Source organism: Castor canadensis, chromosome 12, assembly GCF_047511655.1.
Source record: "Castor canadensis chromosome 12, mCasCan1.hap1v2, whole genome shotgun sequence".
Classification (NCBI taxonomy): domain Eukaryota; kingdom Metazoa; phylum Chordata; class Mammalia; order Rodentia; family Castoridae; genus Castor; species Castor canadensis.
The window spans coordinates 52,931,530-52,949,864 of record NC_133397.1 but is presented as its reverse complement, the minus strand read 5'-3'; the positions used below and the strand labels follow the sequence as shown (position 1 = coordinate 52,949,864).

Here is an 18,335-nt window from a genome sequence, read left to right as displayed (position 1 = left end):
GTAGTATTTCTAGTTTTCCTTGTCACTTTTTCTGAGCCAATCTTTGAGAGTTAATTTCTATTTCCATTCATAAGTTGTTAGATGTTAGTTTCCTTTTGCTCATTTAAAAACTGTCTTTATAATTTTTAGAGCTTGTTTGAAGTGAGTGTGGTCTTTGCTCACCCAGAAACAGTTGAGGATTGCCACTTCCTGTAAGTTGCCTCGTAAACAACGTCAGTTGTGTAAAATTGTTAATGCTTTTGGTTTTCATGAAAATAGTATTGTTTCTCTTTCTAATGATTATTTTAGAACTTGTCATGTCTTAGTAGGCTTAAGTTGTACCCTCTCACCTAAGGTTCTTTATGCAAACCAGTGCAGCTTATATAGGTATTCATTTTGTCTGCTCCTGAGATCCTGAGTTTAGCAGTCTTGTTGTAAAAAATATATATTTGAATTTTGTTTGTCCCAAAATGAACTCATTAACATTTCCCATTAACTTGCATTTTATTTTAGTGGTGCAATTTGCCCAGATTGCTTCAAGCCTGCCAAAAACAAACAGGTAAGGATTCGTACTTAAGTTTTAGTGAGTTTTGTCTAAACTAAATATTTAAATTAACACTAAAATGAATAGGCATCAGAAATATGGCAACTTGATTATACCAAGAATCAATGTTTAAATCTTTGTGTTTGTATATTTATATTTTTCAACTCTTCAGCATTTTTGCTTCTGGCTGGGAAGTTTTAGCACACAAATTTCCTTATGTTTTGGTCAGTGTCTGAGTTCATTAAGTTTAGAACTAGTGTTTCAATTAAGTTACTATTAGCCATTTGGGGAAGTTCAACTTTTAGGTTTTTTTTTTTTTTTTTTTTTTTTTTTTGGTGGTCCTGGCGTTTAAACTCATGGCCTTACACTTGGTAGGCAGAACCACTCTGCCAGCTCAACTTTTAGTTTTTAATCTCCCAAATTATATCATCTGCATAAATCTATGGTATCAAGCAGCATTCCAAACTTTTATTTAGTATATATTTTCCAGAAATTGGTGTTTTAAAAATGTAATCAAAAGTAAATTAGAACAGTCCTAAATTAATACTTGTTGAGTATCCTTTATCCAATATGTTTGGACCAAAAGTGTTTCAGATTTGGGAATATTTATACAGACTTTGCTGGTTGAACATTCATAATCCAGACTTTGGATATCCATATTACACAATATTCAACCTATACAATTATAGAATATTCCATACTCTACAGCTATTTCAGGCTACATTCAAACTCTCCTTTATTGTCTAATGTTAGGTGGTTTTCATGTTAATGAGCAAATTAGTATGTCCTTTTATATTTATTTCATATAAAATAAGTTTAAATTATGCCAGGATAGAATGGTAATCTTTCATGCCCCAGTTACTTAGCTTGTTTTATACAGAGTCAGGGATTCCTACAGTTTCTTGACATCTATATTGTTCTTGTGGTTGTTATAAAGAATATGTTCATTGTCAAAGGTGATATATCTGTTGGTCTTTCCTCTTACTTTCACTAATTTATTGGGCCTTTTAAAATTGGGGGAGGGGAGTGCTAGAGAGTTTGTGACATGTGTCAAATATTCTGTGGAGGAATAATTAGAAATGCAGACTAAGACTAAAATAGTCCGTCACTGCTTCTTTTATATCACGGCCACACTGAAATATGACCATATTTGTTCAGGACCCTGAGGTTAGTGGTTGAAATTGCTCCAGGTTGGAAGCAACAGGCTTGAGGATTCCCATTGTCCCAGGCCCTGTCCACTGGCCTTTGTGAACTGAAAGGACAGATAATGTTGGCACAACTATAGCTTGGTGCTTTGCCACACCAGTTAGGAAGCTCTTCCCAAATGACCTGTGACACACATTTGTATTGATGCTGAGTGCCAGTAACTCATCTGTAATCTTAGCTACTTGGGAGGTAGAACTCAGGAGGATTGTAGTTTGAGGCCAGCCTGGGCAAATAGTTTGCAAGACCCTCTCAGAAATACCCAACACAAAAAAGGCTTGCAGAGTGGCTCAAGTGGTAGAGCACCTGTGTAGCTAGCGTGAGGTCCTGAGTTTAAATCCCAGTTCCACAAAAGAAAACCCATATTCATATTGAGATCTAGTTTTATTTTTTGTCACATTTGAAGAAACATACAAGTGCCAGTATCAGATAATAGGATAAAAAATGTTTTTCAAAGCATCTTAGATGCATACTATTTGGCCAGTGAGAATTGTGGATCTTCAAATGTAGTTTCCATGCCTTAAGGCTGTGAGTAAATTGAGTGATCTTTTGAAATTATTTCAGGCCTAAGATTTCATATCTTATCAAATAGGCACTTTATTTTCAGTTCTGACCCTTTGGTACCTTGTAGAACTCCCTAGAGTATGCCAGAATGTGGTTTAGAAAAAGCTTTGCTTTGACTGATGATGCCTGCTTTGTCTCCTTTTCAGTCACATGTGATTTGTCATAACAGAAGAAATAATTGTGATTCATCATAGCAAGTCATGTATATATGCATTAATATATGAATTGTATACCACAAAGTGCATCTTTTTATTGAAAAACAACAAGTAGGGCACTGTTATAAATGCCCTTTTCTTCAGTACAGTGGGTTTACTTATTTTATTTGTGGCTGTTGAGTGACATTGAGTTGCTAGATGCCAGAGAAGACTGTTGCCTCTCATTTACCCCTCACCCTGGAAGCCAACTCCTGAATTATATACTGTGGCTTCTAAAGGGAGGTAAGGAAGAAAAGGTAGACAGGTCAGTCTAAATTCCTTTTGAGGTCTGGAAAAAAGAATCAAAGCACATTTCCTGTAATGTCATTATTTTCATGTGTGAAGACTACCTCATTTTGAGAAGAATGGTCCAGTCAGTGAAGGAGACTTGTTCTGCCTAATCTGCCTATCACTGGGGACATAGATCACACTGAAAACTGACATGAGCACTTAAGTTTTACTTATTTTCTTGAGACTTCACTATTTCTTGCTTTTAAGTATATAAAATGATAAGATTTCTCCAACCATGTTCTGTGTTTGAGCTCTGGTGTGTTCTTGTTGAGGTGATAAAATGTCTTGTCTTTTCATTTTACCCTATATAGTCGGTATTCACTAGAATGGCAGTTATGAAAGCTTTGACTAAGATAAAAGAAGAAGATTTCCGCAAGTAAGTAGAAGTGTAGAAGCAAGGAAGCATGATGGAATTTTGGAATAAAGGGAATGTTCATGATAACTTCACTTATTGCTGAGTTAAGACTGGACATATTTCAGGGGCCAGAATTGCATCTTAGTCATCCTTACACCCCCAGACCCCAGTGTAGTATCTCATATGCAGTGGTATTGAACAAATGTTTGTCAAATTAATACTTAAATTATGAATCAAGTCCAACTTTCTTTAATTTCATCAGAGGATATTTATGTTCACAAAGAGGGAGTTGACTTACCTAAGTTTTCAACTGAGTAATAGAGAGTAGACCTCTGGCCCAGTGCTATTCCCATTACATGCCTAATTCTGTTATTTCCTAGTATGGTCCATCCCCAGAAAAGGTAGAAGGCTTGGGAGCGTCATTACTTGTAATGGGAAGCATTGGCAGGAGAGTCAGGAAACCAGGTTATATAGGTCCACTCTCTGTTCCCCAGTTGAAATCTTGAGCAAGCCAATGCCATATTTTGACATCAGTGTCTTTTGAAAATACAAGTTGTTAAAATATGCTGAAATACAATGAGACTTATATTTTAATTCTCAGTGCATTTATTGTACTAAATAAAATATTGTAGTTATCCTTCCAGAAGATTCTTGAATAAATTTCAAACAATGACATTATGATGAGGATTTCATATCTTTTACTAACTAAAAATGAGTCACAATGGAAATACTTCCATTAAATTTTACTGTTTTGAACCTTATTTTTATTTTAAAAATTTTTTGGCAGTACTGGGGCTTGAACTCAGGCCCTCATGCTTGCTGGTCCTGCGCTTTACCCCTTCAGCCATTCTGCCAATCCTTTCCATTAAATTTTAGAAAGTAAAGATAGTCACTTTATACAAGCATTAGTTCCTGAGTTTCTAAATGATTTCTTTGTTCAGGCATCTAGGAAAACCATAGGAAATTTTCAAGCCACATATTTGGGGTTAACTCTGCATTTAGTCATTTATAAGTGCAGTACAGCTTGTGGCTTTGGAAATTCCTAGATGATGGACAGAGAACAAAGTCATATGTTGTTCTTTCCTGCCTGTCCTGGAGGGTGGTGTCAGCTACTTTCTACTTCAGACTCTGTGGTGTAATTCCCAAGGTCATAGTTGAAATAAGAAGGAAGAAAAGGGAAAAATGGTAGAGTCCCCCACCCCCAGATGTGGGACATAGTTCCCGTAGGTGGAATGTACTCACAGATGGGACCAGTCATTTACTACACACCAGCTTTACCCAAATAATTGAGGATCATTAAAGCAAGCAGCAAATGACCATTGAGAGCAAAATGGTTGAAGAGCCTGGAGGGGTTTCCACTTTAGCTATGGATTTCCCCCAAATCTTGAAGGCTGTTAAAAATCATCATTTTGGAAGATGAGGTCCCACTGAGCATGAAAGGTTGTATTGGAGCCCTGATTTAGTTAGTGACATTGTCATGTGTTAAAAGTGGTACTCCAGAGGACTGAGAGACAGTTACTGTTCTGAAACTAAAAGTTAGGGAGAGTTGTAGTTCTTGAGAGACTTGGGTTCTGTGTGTGTGTGTCTCAGACAATGCTGATCATCTTAGTTTTGTGACTCAATATTATGTCTGGAAAATAGTATCTGTAAAATTTATTTTGTTTTGCAGGCAGTTTCCTTGTCCTCCAAACTCACCAAAGGCTGTGTGCACTGTTCTTGAAATTGAATGTGCTCATGGTGCTGTTTTTGTGGCTGGTAAAATATTTAGTCTAGAATATGCATACACTGCCCCCCTATTGTCCTTCTGAACAACTCAACTGACTCTTCTCTTCTATTCTTATTATTGTTACGAGGTTCTGGTTAGTTTATTCTTTTGAGTAGTAGAATTGATAGCCAAATTTGTTTTAGGTTCTGTAGACTTTTTAAAAGATCCTCAAGAAATCTATTACTTACAGTGTCATGCCAAAGGGATGTGACCCTTCCTGGGTTTTAGTAGTTTGCATCGGAGATAGCCAAGTAGAAAGAAATAAGGGCAGAGATAGAGATTCAAAACTGGTCAGGAGAAAGACTATAATGTAAGAGATGTTTTCTAACATGGAAAGCAAAGTTGAAAAAATAATTTTACCACCTTCCAAATGACTAACCACTTGGCTTTTACCTGAAAAACTTGTTGCATTGACTTTTCCAAGTGGCAGTATAGCAGATGATTTTTTTGTTGTTGTTATTTGTTTTAAAAGTTACAACTGCTTCATAGTAATAGCTAAAGTAAAATTGTGCTGTAGCCTTTTTTGCCTATGGCAATAGCAGCTGCCTGCATCATAAAACAGTGAGTCATAGTCTATTAGGGATTTTTGGTTTTTGTTTTTTTTTTAGCTTACAAACACTTCAGATTTTCCTGTATTTGAATTCTTTGCAATACATTATCACCAATCACTTTTATATTGAAAATATTATGTGTAAAAGCAAGAGTGTTCTTTAATGACTCTTAATGTGTTCTATAATGTCATGTAGCTTGTTCAGTCAGCCAGTCCAATTGTTAAATGAACATTATTACTTTCAAACTCATTCATATCACGGCTTTGGCCATCTATTCCATTATTATTTTTAATCTTTTTATTATCTTCCTGTCTTTGTGCTGGCTCCTGAAGTCAGATTGTGAATCAGGGGCTAGGCCTTGTTTTATATCATAGCTCCTGAGATAGTGGGCTTATTAAATAGCTATTACTTCTCCACTTACCCTATATTGTCAGTCACACCATTCCATGTTTCCTTGGCAGGGAGATACAATAAGTACTCCAGGAATCTACCACAAACTCCATGGATAATTGATGGAGAAAGGAAGCTGGAATCTTCAGTGGAAGAATTAATTTCAGATCATTTGTTGACAGTATTCAAAGCAGAGAGTAAGTGTTATAATGTTCATATTTTAAATACATTGTCATTCATGTGTAGATTTTTTTGAGGGGAGGATGGCAGGAAAAATTTCTGTATTTTGTTAATCACTATACAGTCTGGGCCTCTGGCTGTAGCTTTCCCATGAATAGGGACTATTATATCCAGGACTCTTCTGGCCTAGTCTGTATTTTAGCCTAGGTCCCCAGGATGTGTTTCTTTTCTCAGAATGCCTATTCTTCCCTGGGAAACTCAAAACAACCCAAGTTCCTTTAAATGAATTTATGTAAGCCCTGATGTTGTCACGCCTCAGCCTCAGCCTCCTTGGGGGAATATGAGGAAGTTAAAATACAGCTTCCACATTCCACATCCAATTCTTGTTCAAGAGTAGGCATGGGGCTGGGCACTAGTGGCTCATGCCTATAATCCTAGGTATTCAGGAGGCAGAGATCAGGAGGATCATGGTTTGAAGGCAGCCCTACACAAATGGTTCATGAGACCCTCTGTCAAAAATACCCAACACAGAAAAGGACTGGTGGAGTAGCTCAAGTGTTGGAGCACCTGCTTAGAAAGCTTGAGGCCCTAAGTTCAAACCCTAGTACCACCAAAAAAAAAAAAAAAAAAAAAAGAATAGGCACTGGGCAAATGTCTGGCTTCATCTCAACCTGCAAAGCACTATTGGCATGAAGTCAGGCCTAGAGAAAAGAGAACAACAGCCATTTCACAAAGACTTGAGGGCAGTGTGTTGAGTTTGAATTTCCTAGATATTAGTGAATCTGTGTGTCGGGAATGAGTCAGTCTGGTCAAGCTTATGTGTTCCTTGCCTCAACAGGCCTGCCAGGTCAAAGACAGCATACAATCTTGTGATTTCACCTAGGATTAGGTAAGAGGAATGGGACTAAGGTTTCAGTTGCAGGAACTCATATTTGTAATGTCAGGAAAAACTGCAAGCAGGAAGTGATGTCATTCTGTAAGCCTCACCTAGAGGTATGACTGTTCTTCCAGCTCTCTGACTTGTCAGGAGGAAAGATAAGTACTTCAGACTACATCCCTCTTATTTTTTGTTGCCCATCATGTAGATGGGCCCTTTTAAAAAGTGTCTTTAAGAATTGTTTACTGAATGAAGAAGAAAGTAACCTATTTTCCAAAATCTTTGGAGTAAAGACTCTGGGTGAGTGCCAGGAGCTTTTACCTACTTAATTTAATATTTATAAGCCAGTTGTGGCAGGACATACTTGTAATCCCAGCTACTTGGAAGGTGGAGGCAAGAAGATCTTAAGTTTGAGACCAGCCAGGGATAAGTTGATAAGACCATATCTCAAAAACAAAATACAAACAAAAGGGCTAAGAGCACAACTCAAATGGTAGAGTGCTTGCCTAGTATGCACAAAGGCTTGGATTCAATCCCTAGTACTGCAAAAAGTAAAAATAAAAAATAAGGAAATTTACAAACTGGTTATCTCATATGACTTAATTCAAGTTATGAAGAAGTAAAAATAAAGCTCAATATAAAAAGTCTCTTTCAGAGTTTTTTTGGGGCCCCCGTAATCCTTTCATATGAGGATTCAAGGACTCTTCAGTTCTGACTTTAGGTCTTAAGGGCTGCTGGAGGGCTCTGGAATAGCTGTGTGTTTCCCCAGTGTGGTCTTTCATGAAGGTGATTTGTTGTCACTTTCCATTTGAAGAGGGAAATAATTATCTCCAAACTGAAAGTAAAGCAAATTGTGTGTTCAGTGTATGTGCTGAAGAAATTTGTTAAGGGCCATTTGAGAAACAGCAGATGCCTGGGCCTCTATCCAAACTGTCAGGGGGTGAAACCTTGTTGGACATCTCTGATTAAGAGCATCAGTTTGCTAAACTTCTTATTTCTAGTTAATGGTTCATATCTGAAAATGCTAGGAAGATGATTCTGACTATTGTACCCCTAAGTTTTACAGCTCTGGGAGATAAACCAGTGATGGATGGAGCAACCTAGCCATGTATATTACTTATTCTTTCTCCTGAGTGGGATATACAGACTTGTTTCTCACTCACTGTAAATTGGTACATTCTTTTAGCTACTTGCTAATCTCCCAGTTAACAAGTAATAAGAATACTGCATTTATTACTTAATGAATAAATATTTGTCATGTCAGCTTCCCTGATGAAAACTGGTCAATGGTGAACTACAAGATAGGGTCCAAACTACTTAACTTGATATTCTGGGGCTTTCATCATCTGACTTCTGCCCATCTTTCAGTCTTATTGTCTTTCCCTGGGTTTTATGGCCACTGAAGATTAACTGAACCTCTTGATAACGTTCTTGGTAATTCTTGCCCTTCTTTTTTTTTTTTTGGTGATTCTAGGGTTTGATCTTGAGGTCTTGCACTTGCTACCATTTGAGCCATGCCCTCCAGCCCTATTTTGCTTAGTTGTTTTTCAAATAGGGTCTTGTTTTATGCCTGGGCTGCCCCAGACTATAATCATCCTATTTACTTTTCCCACGTAGCTGGAATGGCAGGTATGCTCCAACACACCCAGCTTTTATTGTTTGAGATGGGGTCCTGGAAACTTTTTGCCCAGACTGGCCTTGAACTGTGATCCTCCCAATCTCTGCCTCCCAAGAAGCTATGATTATAGGCACGAGTCACCTTGTCCAGCTTAATATGGTTTTGACATATCTTTTCCTTTGAGCAGAGGCTCAAAGAACCCACAAAAGTTGGAGTATAAGGCAAGGCATAAAGTGAATTTAGAAAACTCAACTAAATTTTAATGGTGTGTTTTCTAATACTGAAGGCAGTAACTCTTTTTTCTTTTTTGTTAGCTATTATTTCTGATTACACAGTAATAAAGTTTTAAGGTTTTCCCCTACAAGTTTCTCTCACTTTAGAGTCCAGGATGCTTCTGTAGTTCTCAAGTTTGAAACTTTTTTTTTAAAAAGGTTTAATACATACTCTCCTTTGGTCTGGCCTTAATGCTTCTCTGGCTTTCTTTCTGTACCCCTTTCTTTTTGGGCTGGAATTTATAAGAAGTTTATGGGTTGATATGTGAATTTGAGTTTCTTGTCTGAGTCAGAAGAACTGGTATTTATCTCTGAGTTCTGTTAATTCTTTCCACCTCTGATAGTTGCCAGTTTTGGCTCTGTCACATTGTTCCCTGATGCTGCTTACTGAGAGATGGAGGTCAGGAGGTAAAAGACAGACCATTGCCCCAGAGAGTCTGCAGCTTTTAGCTTCCTAAGTGCCATTTTGAATTCTCCATTTACTACAGCCATCTGTCCTTAGTGCTAAATTAGTGCACCCTGATCAGAAGCTTCTGATGTTGCTGTGTGTTTCTTAGTATCTTGACATTGGAGTAGAAACCTAGAAGGGAGGGTTCTTTGGGACTTAGTGGTCTACAGAATCTTGTTCCCTTCCAGGACTAGATTCTCCACCTGGAAAAGAGCCTGATCTCAGCCCACATGGTCAGTCCTCAGGCATGAACACAGCACAGGTCATCCAGACTTCTGAGTCTGACAAATAGATTGAATTTCAGGCTTACCTTGAGTATCTAGATATTGTTAAACTAACCCCAGATTGCTCAGTCCTCTCTGTGAGGTATATAGCTTTGGGTTGTACTGATCAAAGACGAGCCCATTTCCTGGGTACTATGTGACAAAGACCCCAGAGTCTATATTTCCAACAAGGTTTGGTTTGGCTTGCCAAAGGGATTTGTTGAAGGTGAAGGAAGGGTGAAATTTTACTTTCTTCACAGCTAAACATTCCAAAAAGGAGGGCCTAGTCCTCAGAGTTGTTTTCATGGAACTTTTTAAGCCCTTCAGCCTTCCTATTTGTTCGTTCCCTTCCTCCTTTCCACCTTTTTTCCCTCCTTCCTTCCCTGCTTTCCTCTGGCTTTACCTAGACTGGCTTTGAACTCTGAGTTCAAGGGATCCTCCTGCCTCAGCCTCCTGAGTAGCTGTGATTATAATGCATTCCACTGACCTTCCTTTTTCCCAAATTTGCCTGGAAACTTTGCATATAGAATCTTTCCTCGGAGAAAATGGCTGCCAAAATGATATATATTCTTCTTTCCTCCTACCTTTCCTGTCTGTTCTTCCTAGAAATCTTCTTTATCTTGTGATCTCCAAAGTGGCTGGAATACTGAAGAATAAATACAAACCTCACAGCTTGTGTTAGAATTGTGCTCTGAGTGCAGGGGTGTTCCTGTATATTTCCTGTCCCATGTCTGCCTACCACATTATAATCCATATTCCTGTTCTGCAGAGCTCTGAAAGGATAGAACTGTGCCATCTGATTGCTCTCCAGCATCAAGCACAGTGCTTTACTCACAGGCCTTCTATAGGTATTGGTTCACTGGGTGATTAATCAAGGTGTGGCTCTGAGTTTTGCTTGCCTTCAACATTTATGTTCAGACTGTAAACTTTACCACTCTAGTGACCCTTCAAAGTTCCCCAAAATATCTCAGCCTTTCCCAGTCTTTGGTCAAGGAAGACTGGTTCTGCCTGTCCCATTGGGTATAAATCTGAGTTCTTCTGACTATATCCTGGGTGGCACAGTGTAACCTGGTGTAATGAGATTGTGGTGCCAGTCTGCCCTTATCACTAGATCTGCATTTCTTAGACTGATGTGACCTTAGGTAAGGTGTCTATTCTGTTTGTCTCACCTTCCTTATAAGTAAAATGGAGATAATGAGTGTTAACATACATAAAGTATTCAGAAAAATGGCTGCTCCTGGTAGTATTTGCTATGGTGATGAAATCATCAGTCTGTTTTGTATCTGAGAATGTTGTGTGACTTTTTTTCTCCTCATCCAGTAAATTAATGTTTTTAATTTGTTTTAAGGAAAAGCAGGATAATAGAGTTTTTACTATAAGCTGGTGGCCAGGGAGTAGTAGCTGACCTTCAGACAGCTTATTGCCTTGGCTTTTCATGGGGTGATGGCAGGGGATGAGAGTAAGATCTGACTTTGACAGCAAAAATACTAGCTCAACTATTTGGTTGTGTGATCCTGGTAAATGTATGTAAATTTTTCATAAAGTTATAATAAATATTTTTAAATATATGCATAATTTTACCCCAGTGCCTGGCATATAAAATAGCTCCCAATATGTACTGTTTATTATTATCACTACTATTTTTAGCAGAGGTTGGGGATTAGAGATGGGATGATAACCACCCATTGGGGTCCTCCTGTAGATTGTCAGGACTTTATAATGGGTTTCTATGAGAAGTTGGAAACAAGTATCTCAGGGATATTATGTTTCTGTTTTTCCCCTTGATCTGCTTCCCAAAGGTTTTAATTTCTCATCCTCTGGAAGAGAAGACGTAGATGTAAGAACACTAGGAAACGGTAAGATTGCACCAGCATCACCTGGTTAGAGCTAACTTTCTGATTTCCACCTTTTCCAGACAGTAGGCTTACCTGTAGTAACTTAGAGCCAAAGAGGGAAGGGCCCAGAGCTTATCCAGCAAGGGAGCCTAGTGAATTAGGGAGCTGCCTTTGTAGATTTTATGATATATGTATGAACAGGAGTCGTTTGTTCAGAAACATCCTTATTGCATACCTGTAGGTTATAATGGAGTTTTATGTGTATTAAGAAGAAGGTACCTGCCAGGTGCAGATACTTGGGAGGCTGAGATCAGGAGCATCCGTGGAGTTTTATGTGTATCAAGAAGAAGGTACCTGCCAGGTGCAGTGGCTCATACTTGGGAGGCTGTGATCAGGAGCATCACAGCTTGAGGCCAGCCCAAACAAATAGCTTGAGAGACCCCCATCTCCAAAATAACCAGAGCAAAATGGACTGGAGGTGTGGCTCTAGTGGGAGAGCACCTGCTTTGCAAGTGTAAAGCCCTGAGTTAAAACTCCTAGTTCCACCAAAGAAAAAAAAAGGAGGTACCTGACTTCCTCCCTGAAAATTTGATTATTAATTGTTCCATTTAATAACATTACAGAAGTTTCAGTAGTTTTCAAAATGTACATCTTCACTTAAAAATGATCGCTCCTCTTTTAGCTTTCATTTCTCTCATTTTATCTTGTGAATTATAAAAAAGGTAAAGAGAATTAATGTGGAGTTGTTTGGGATTTGTGTCCCTTCCTCTCATGGAATCTTAGTTTTTCCATTTCATTAGTAAATTTGACTGGAGCATGGTTTTCAGCTTGGTGTACCTGGGCATTCCTGCATGTGACCACCTTACATTAGTGTAACCAACTTAATTAGAGGTTTTTGAATTTTATTTTGTAATTAATACAGGCTTGTTCGTGGACCTTTGGGAAAGCAGTTATTTTCACAAGTTGCCTCTGCTAGGTTTGGCAGTCCCTTGGCCCCCCAAAAAGCCCCTTGATTCTTTTCACACATTCTTCCCTCCCCCAGATGTAGTCATGTCAATAAACTTTCAGTCCTCTAGAGCTCAACCCATTTTTCACACCTCCTAACCCTCTTGCATTAGCTCAAATGTTAACTCCATCAACACGTTTCTGTTTCATGACGGGGTGTGTGCTGCCAGGAAGGCCCTTTGCAATTGAGCTGGTGAATCCTCATAGAGTACATTTCACTCCACAAGAAATTAAGGAACTTCAGCAGGTAAACCACTTCATGACATGGAAATCGTCATGTTTCTACAACTCTGTAACCGAGCTAGAGTGCTAATTATTTTTCTTTTTCTACTACTACAGAAAATTAATAAGTCATCTAACAAAATCCAAGTACGTGACTTACAGCTTGTCACAAGGTAAGGGTAGGCTCACTGGAGGTGATTTCAAAGGGAAAGTTTCAGTTGCTGATCATATCTGATCAGGGAATTGCACTCAGAATTTATAAAGAACTCTAACAATTCAATTAAAAATGGGGAAATGATTAAGTACATTTCTCCAAGGAGGCAATATGAATAGTTAATGGACACATGAAAACGCTCCACACCATCAGTCATCAGGGCAGTGCAAATCAAAACCAGAGATCCCACTCAACAACTACCAGGATGGCTATCATCAAAAACAAAACAGAAAATAACAAATGCTGGCAAGAACACAGAGAAACTGCAGCACACATTGCTGGGGGCATTGTAGGTGTGGTCACTTTGGAAAATAGTTTGACAGTTTCTCAAAATACTAAACATGGAGTTACCCTATGATCCAGCAGTTTCACTTCTAGTTATTATATACATATGAAAGAGAAATGAAAACACATCCACACAAAGACGTGAACGTGAATGCTCATAGTAGCATCATTCATAAAGCAGAGGTAGATACTAGCCACATACCTGTGGATAAACAGAATGCAGTACAGTAGTTCCCTTCTCTGTGAGGATGTGTGTCAGGACCCCCGGGGGATACCTGAAACTGCGATAGTACCAGACTCATGTCACATACCTTGTTTTCCCTATAACACCTATGATTAACTTACTAATTAGACACAATTAAAGATTAACTACAACTAATAATAAAATAGAATTATAGCAATATACTGTAACATAAGTTGGTTAAAATATATTAATTGTTTATCTCTGGAATTTTTGATTTAATAGTTTTGGCTGGAGGTTGACTGTAGGTAACTGAACTACAGAAAGTGAAACCATGGATATGGGAGTACTACTTTATATCCATACAGTGGAGTACTATTTGGTAATAAAAAAGGAATGAAATACTGATACATGCTATAACAGATGAATCCTGAAAGCATCAGGAAGTGAAAGAAACCAGTCATCAAATAGCACATACTATATGATTCCATTTTATGTGAAATGTGCAAACTAGTGAAATTATAAAGACAGGAAGTCAGTTAGTGGCCATCTGTGGGTTGGAGAAAGGAGGAATGGGAAGTGACTGTTAATGGGTATGAAGTTTCTTTCTGGGGATAATGAAAGTACTATTAAAATGAGAGTATGGTTATAGTTACACAAGTCAAGACATACTAAAATCATTGAATTGTACAGTTAAAATGGGAAGAATTGTATATATGTTATATTATATTTCAGTAAAGCTATTTTTAAAGAAAAAGAAATTTGGGGCAAGGCTCAAGTGGATTTTATATATTCAGAAAAACTTGTATTATTTTTGTTTAGAGAGGCAATAGGACACATGAAAGAAGGTGAAGAAGACAAGACCAAGACCTATAGTGCTTTAATATGGACAAGTACAGCAATACAGAAGAAAGACATTGAATTCCTAAATGATATAAAGGTAGTTTAAGTGCTCTTATTCTTTTGTAAATTAAATTAAATTAAGAATTTTTTCTACTGTCTATAAAAAGAATCCATTATCTTTTAGTTTGTTCCCAGTAGGAACATGGGGTTTCAGGTCTGTGAAACCTGGATTCAAATCCTGACTCTGCTGTTTACTAGTGAATGACTGGGCGCTCCATCTAACTCATTGGAGAGGCTGTGTTGCTAGTGATTAAGAGCCTGACTCAGAAGATATATGGCCTGGGTGCAAATCCTGGAACTGCATTTCGTGTGAATTTGGACAAGTTACTTAACCTCTTGTTTTTTTAATTTCCTCATCTGTGAAATTAGTCAAGTTAGTCTAATCAGATAAAACACTTAGAATGGGACCAGGCACATAAAAAAATAGCAATGCTGCTGTTATGTTTGGTTATTATTAAAAAATGAAATAGAATTTATTTCATAGAATTGATGCTAAAACTAAATACGTGAATAAAAAGTGATAGCATATGTGAAGCATTCGTATTTTGTCCTATGTCTTCACCTGAGCATGTCACTATAGAGGGTCTGCTTATTCTTTTGTGTATTTCCTCCACCAGCCCTCACCTCTTCATAAACGTAATACCCTTTCAAATGCAAGGAATGAGCATAATGGGCCCAGAGATACATGTAGTTGTCATGACACTGTTTCAGTGGGTAGTATTTTGTAACAATCTAGAAGACCTACTAAAGGGGACTGGTTTGATGTTATAGTTTATCTATGTCATGGATTGTTATTACCCAGCTGTTACAAATAATGTGGTAGATAATTAACATAGGAAAATGTTCCTGGTAAGTACTAAGGTGGAAATGGTACTTTTTCCTTTTACATATTTTGTATATGTTTTATATAAAATTAATAGAAAGTTATATATATAAATTTAATGAATTTTTCCTTTTATATGTAAGAGTATACATAGAGTATACAGAAGGGAAAACTTTGTGATTTAAGCACATACATATAAGCATGTATATATGTGCATACAAATATGACTATGTAGAACATAAATCGTATGGCAAAAGATACTGTAAATAGGATTTATACTTAATTATGAAAACTACAGATACCTAATAGATAAAAATAGACAAAAGATATGAACAGGCAGCTGAAAAAAGAGCAATTCCAAATAGCCAAGAATCATTTGGAAAGATGCTCCCCTTCCAGGATGAAGTAACAGTAAGATATCACTTTCTTCTCCTTAAACTAATAACCTAACAGCAGATGGAGAGAAGGAAAACGATAGGTGCAAATACTGTTGGTAGAAATATAATGCGTTTCAGACTTTTTTGGAAACCAACATGGCAATGACTATAAAAATTAAGAATGCACTGTCTTCTACCCAGTAGAAATAAAACTTCAGTGCATCATAATGTAAGTACAAGGAAGTTTACTGACTTTATTCAAAGTGGGAAAATCAACAATAACTAAACTGGAAACAAAATGAACATCTCACTGGGCACAGTAGTGTGTACCTATAATACCAGCATTCAAGAGGCTAAGGCAGGAGGTTCGCAGAGTTTGAGGCCAGCATGGCCTTGAAAAAATAAAAAAAGAACAGATTTCAAAAGGAAGTGGTGGAATAAAGCAGAATATTATACAGCTGTTAAAAACAAACCCAACATATGATCCCATTCAGTTTGTGTTAGTGTGTACATACATGCCTAAAAATGTTGGAAAAAAGAGCACAGGTATATCTGAATCTGTGATTTGTAGAGCATCCGTGACAGTATGAGAAAAACGTCAAGTTCAGAATAACATTTTTTGTCTGAGTGGTTTGGTGAAAACACATCATTCATATGCTTAGGGAAAGTTGTCTTTAAAGTGAAGAATGGCCGAGTCTCCTCCAGGGGACCTTATGTCTTAGGTTCTATGATGCCGTAGTTAGGCCCCCTGGCTTTTGCCCTTGCTCCCTAGGGCCTTTAGGTTAGCAGTTATAACATAGATGGTTACCTTTAAAATCGCAAACAGATTTCTGGACTTCTTTATTCCTTCATGTGTGTATAAGTCATTCAGAATGCTGTTGGAAAAATAAATTCATTCAAGAAAATAGATTCAAAGTCGTATAGCACTTGTCTAGAATGCCTGAGATCTCGGGCTTGATCCCCAACACCAAGAACAAAAAAGATTCATAGTTTGGGGGTAGCCAAGCTAATTCAGAGATAATACTGTTGATATCCAGTAACATTTTTAGTTTTCAAGAATTCCTATCAAAATAATAAAACTGAGTCACTTCCCCATTCTGAGAAAAAGTCACTTCAGGTTTAGTACTTGTCCCCTCTTTCTAAAGGGCAGCCTACTTACTTCTAAGAAAAAAAGTGTGTGTGTTTCTGAAAATACGGTAGTATGGGTTAACAGTGTATAATGTTAAGAGTAAGTGAAATGGTTTCCTTTTATTGTCTAAAAACACAAACAGATCAAAAAGATGCACGAGCGTGTGTGTTGATCTCAGTGCTATATGGGAAATGGTGCTCTTGTGTATAGAGCTCTGTTGGTTTTTCTATTGACTGGGTCATGGTCAAAGTACTGGGCATGACTCAAGAGGATGAAGGAAGCATGGAGAAGAGCACTTATCAGAGTTGCTCATTTAAAGGCCAGCTGTTTCTGTACTCTGAAGTGGAGGCTGTATCTTTGTAGATTCCTTAATAGTTTTAATAGTTCCATCTTGGGGGGTAGGGCATTTCCTAGGGTTTGAAGTGAGGGCCTGTGCATTCTAGGCAGGTGCTCTGCTGCCTGAGCTGCACCCCCAGCCTAACTTAGTTCAGTCTTGTCCTTTATTTTTTTTTGGTCTTTTTGGCCAGTCAAGCCTATAGAAAGAACTCATTTCATCAACACAAAATACTTCTAAAATCAGAGTTATAGGAGGGGCCATGACTGCTGCTCTGATAGAAGCATTAGTATCCTTTCAAGTGTGGTCCTTGTCAGAACTTGCCGTTTCTTTCTAGGTGGAGAACCTGATAGGAGGAAGGCCAGAATGAAACCTTTCTTTTCTTAGCAGGGCTTCAGGCACTCGCTGATCATGTAAATTAGGAAGAGTCGTTCCAACAAGAAATTGAAGAGAATTTAAAGTTCATAGGAGCCTATGGTTCTGGTTATGCTCAGTATCTAATTTTTAAAACTTGAAGTTAGTGGATCTTTTCTAGTATTAACCTCTTTCTTGATTTGTATCTCCTGAAATAAAGGAAGAGCTCTAATTTGAAATGTGAAAAAAAGACTGTGTCTCTAAAAACTCTGAATTAAAACATGATATTTCCATAAGCCAGGCTAATAAATCTCTAGTGACCTTGGTTCATAGTACCTACTTACTTGTAATTACTACAATGCAATGTCATGCTAAACTATGATGCAACTTTTCCAAATATATCCTTTGTATAACGATAAAAATCCTGAAAATAGAATATGGCTCTCCCTTAAAATATACACACTGCACTTGTACGCTTGTACAAGTGGTGCTGAGGTGGCACCTCCTGCAACCAGCCATTTCTCACCCAGCCTGAAATCCTCACTGCTAGCTCACTCTGTTGGGTTAGAAACCAAATGTAAGAACTAAATTACCTTCTAGAAGAGGGTAATTTGTTGAAGTGAAAGGCAAGCTAGAACTCCAGGGTCCTAACCAATCAATATGTTAAATATTAGAGCAGAAGGGACCTTTAGGATCCTTCACTTCCGAACCCTTCTTTTTGTGTGTGTGTGTGTGCGCGCGCACTTGAGCCACATCCCCAGCCCAAACCCTTCTTTTATGGCGATGGTAGTATAGGGGCTCAGCAAATGAGGAATTACGAATGACGTTTTGAGAAGTCCCATTGAATTTGAACCTAAGCGTACAATTGATCACAGTGTTTGTTCCTATGCTGACAGTGATAGAGTCCTCTGCAAATGGCAAAGGAGGTACTAAGACAAGCTTTGCTGGGAGGCAAAGTTCTGACTATAGTTGTGTGTCCTCATCTAGGACTTAAAGATCGACCAGAAAACACCTCTCCGGGTCCTTCACCGTAGGCCCTTGGCTGTGAGGACTCGGGTTGTCCACTCCATGGAGACACACTATGTGGATGAACATCACTTTCGCCTCTGTCTGAAGACTCAAGCTGGAACGTATCCTTTCACTTCTGCACCGCAATAGTCGTTAGACTTAGTGCTGTCC

General features: G+C 38.0%; 1 protein-coding gene across 7 annotated transcripts in view; it reads left to right on the top strand.

Moving 5' to 3' along the window:
* The window catches only part of Pus10 (pseudouridine synthase 10), a 76,200-nt gene that overhangs the window by 43,372 nt on the left and 14,493 nt on the right, over window positions 1-18,335 (top strand). For 6 of the 7 annotated variants that reach the window (XM_074049801.1, XM_074049799.1, XM_074049800.1 and 3 more), the window contains 10 exons: window positions 130-191; window positions 493-538; window positions 3,087-3,151; window positions 4,800-4,885; window positions 5,908-6,033; window positions 11,294-11,350; window positions 12,505-12,581; window positions 12,674-12,729; window positions 14,059-14,176; window positions 18,144-18,286. In XM_074049801.1, the coding sequence (XP_073905902.1) occupies window positions 130-191; window positions 493-538; window positions 3,087-3,151; window positions 4,800-4,885; window positions 5,908-6,033; window positions 11,294-11,350; window positions 12,505-12,581; window positions 12,674-12,729; window positions 14,059-14,176; window positions 18,144-18,286 (836 nt within the window). The remainder of the gene's footprint in view (window positions 1-129; window positions 192-492; window positions 539-3,086; window positions 3,152-4,799; window positions 4,886-5,907; window positions 6,034-11,293; window positions 11,351-12,504; window positions 12,582-12,673; window positions 12,730-14,058; window positions 14,177-18,143; window positions 18,287-18,335) is intronic. The other variant, XM_074049802.1, reaches the window with a different exon arrangement.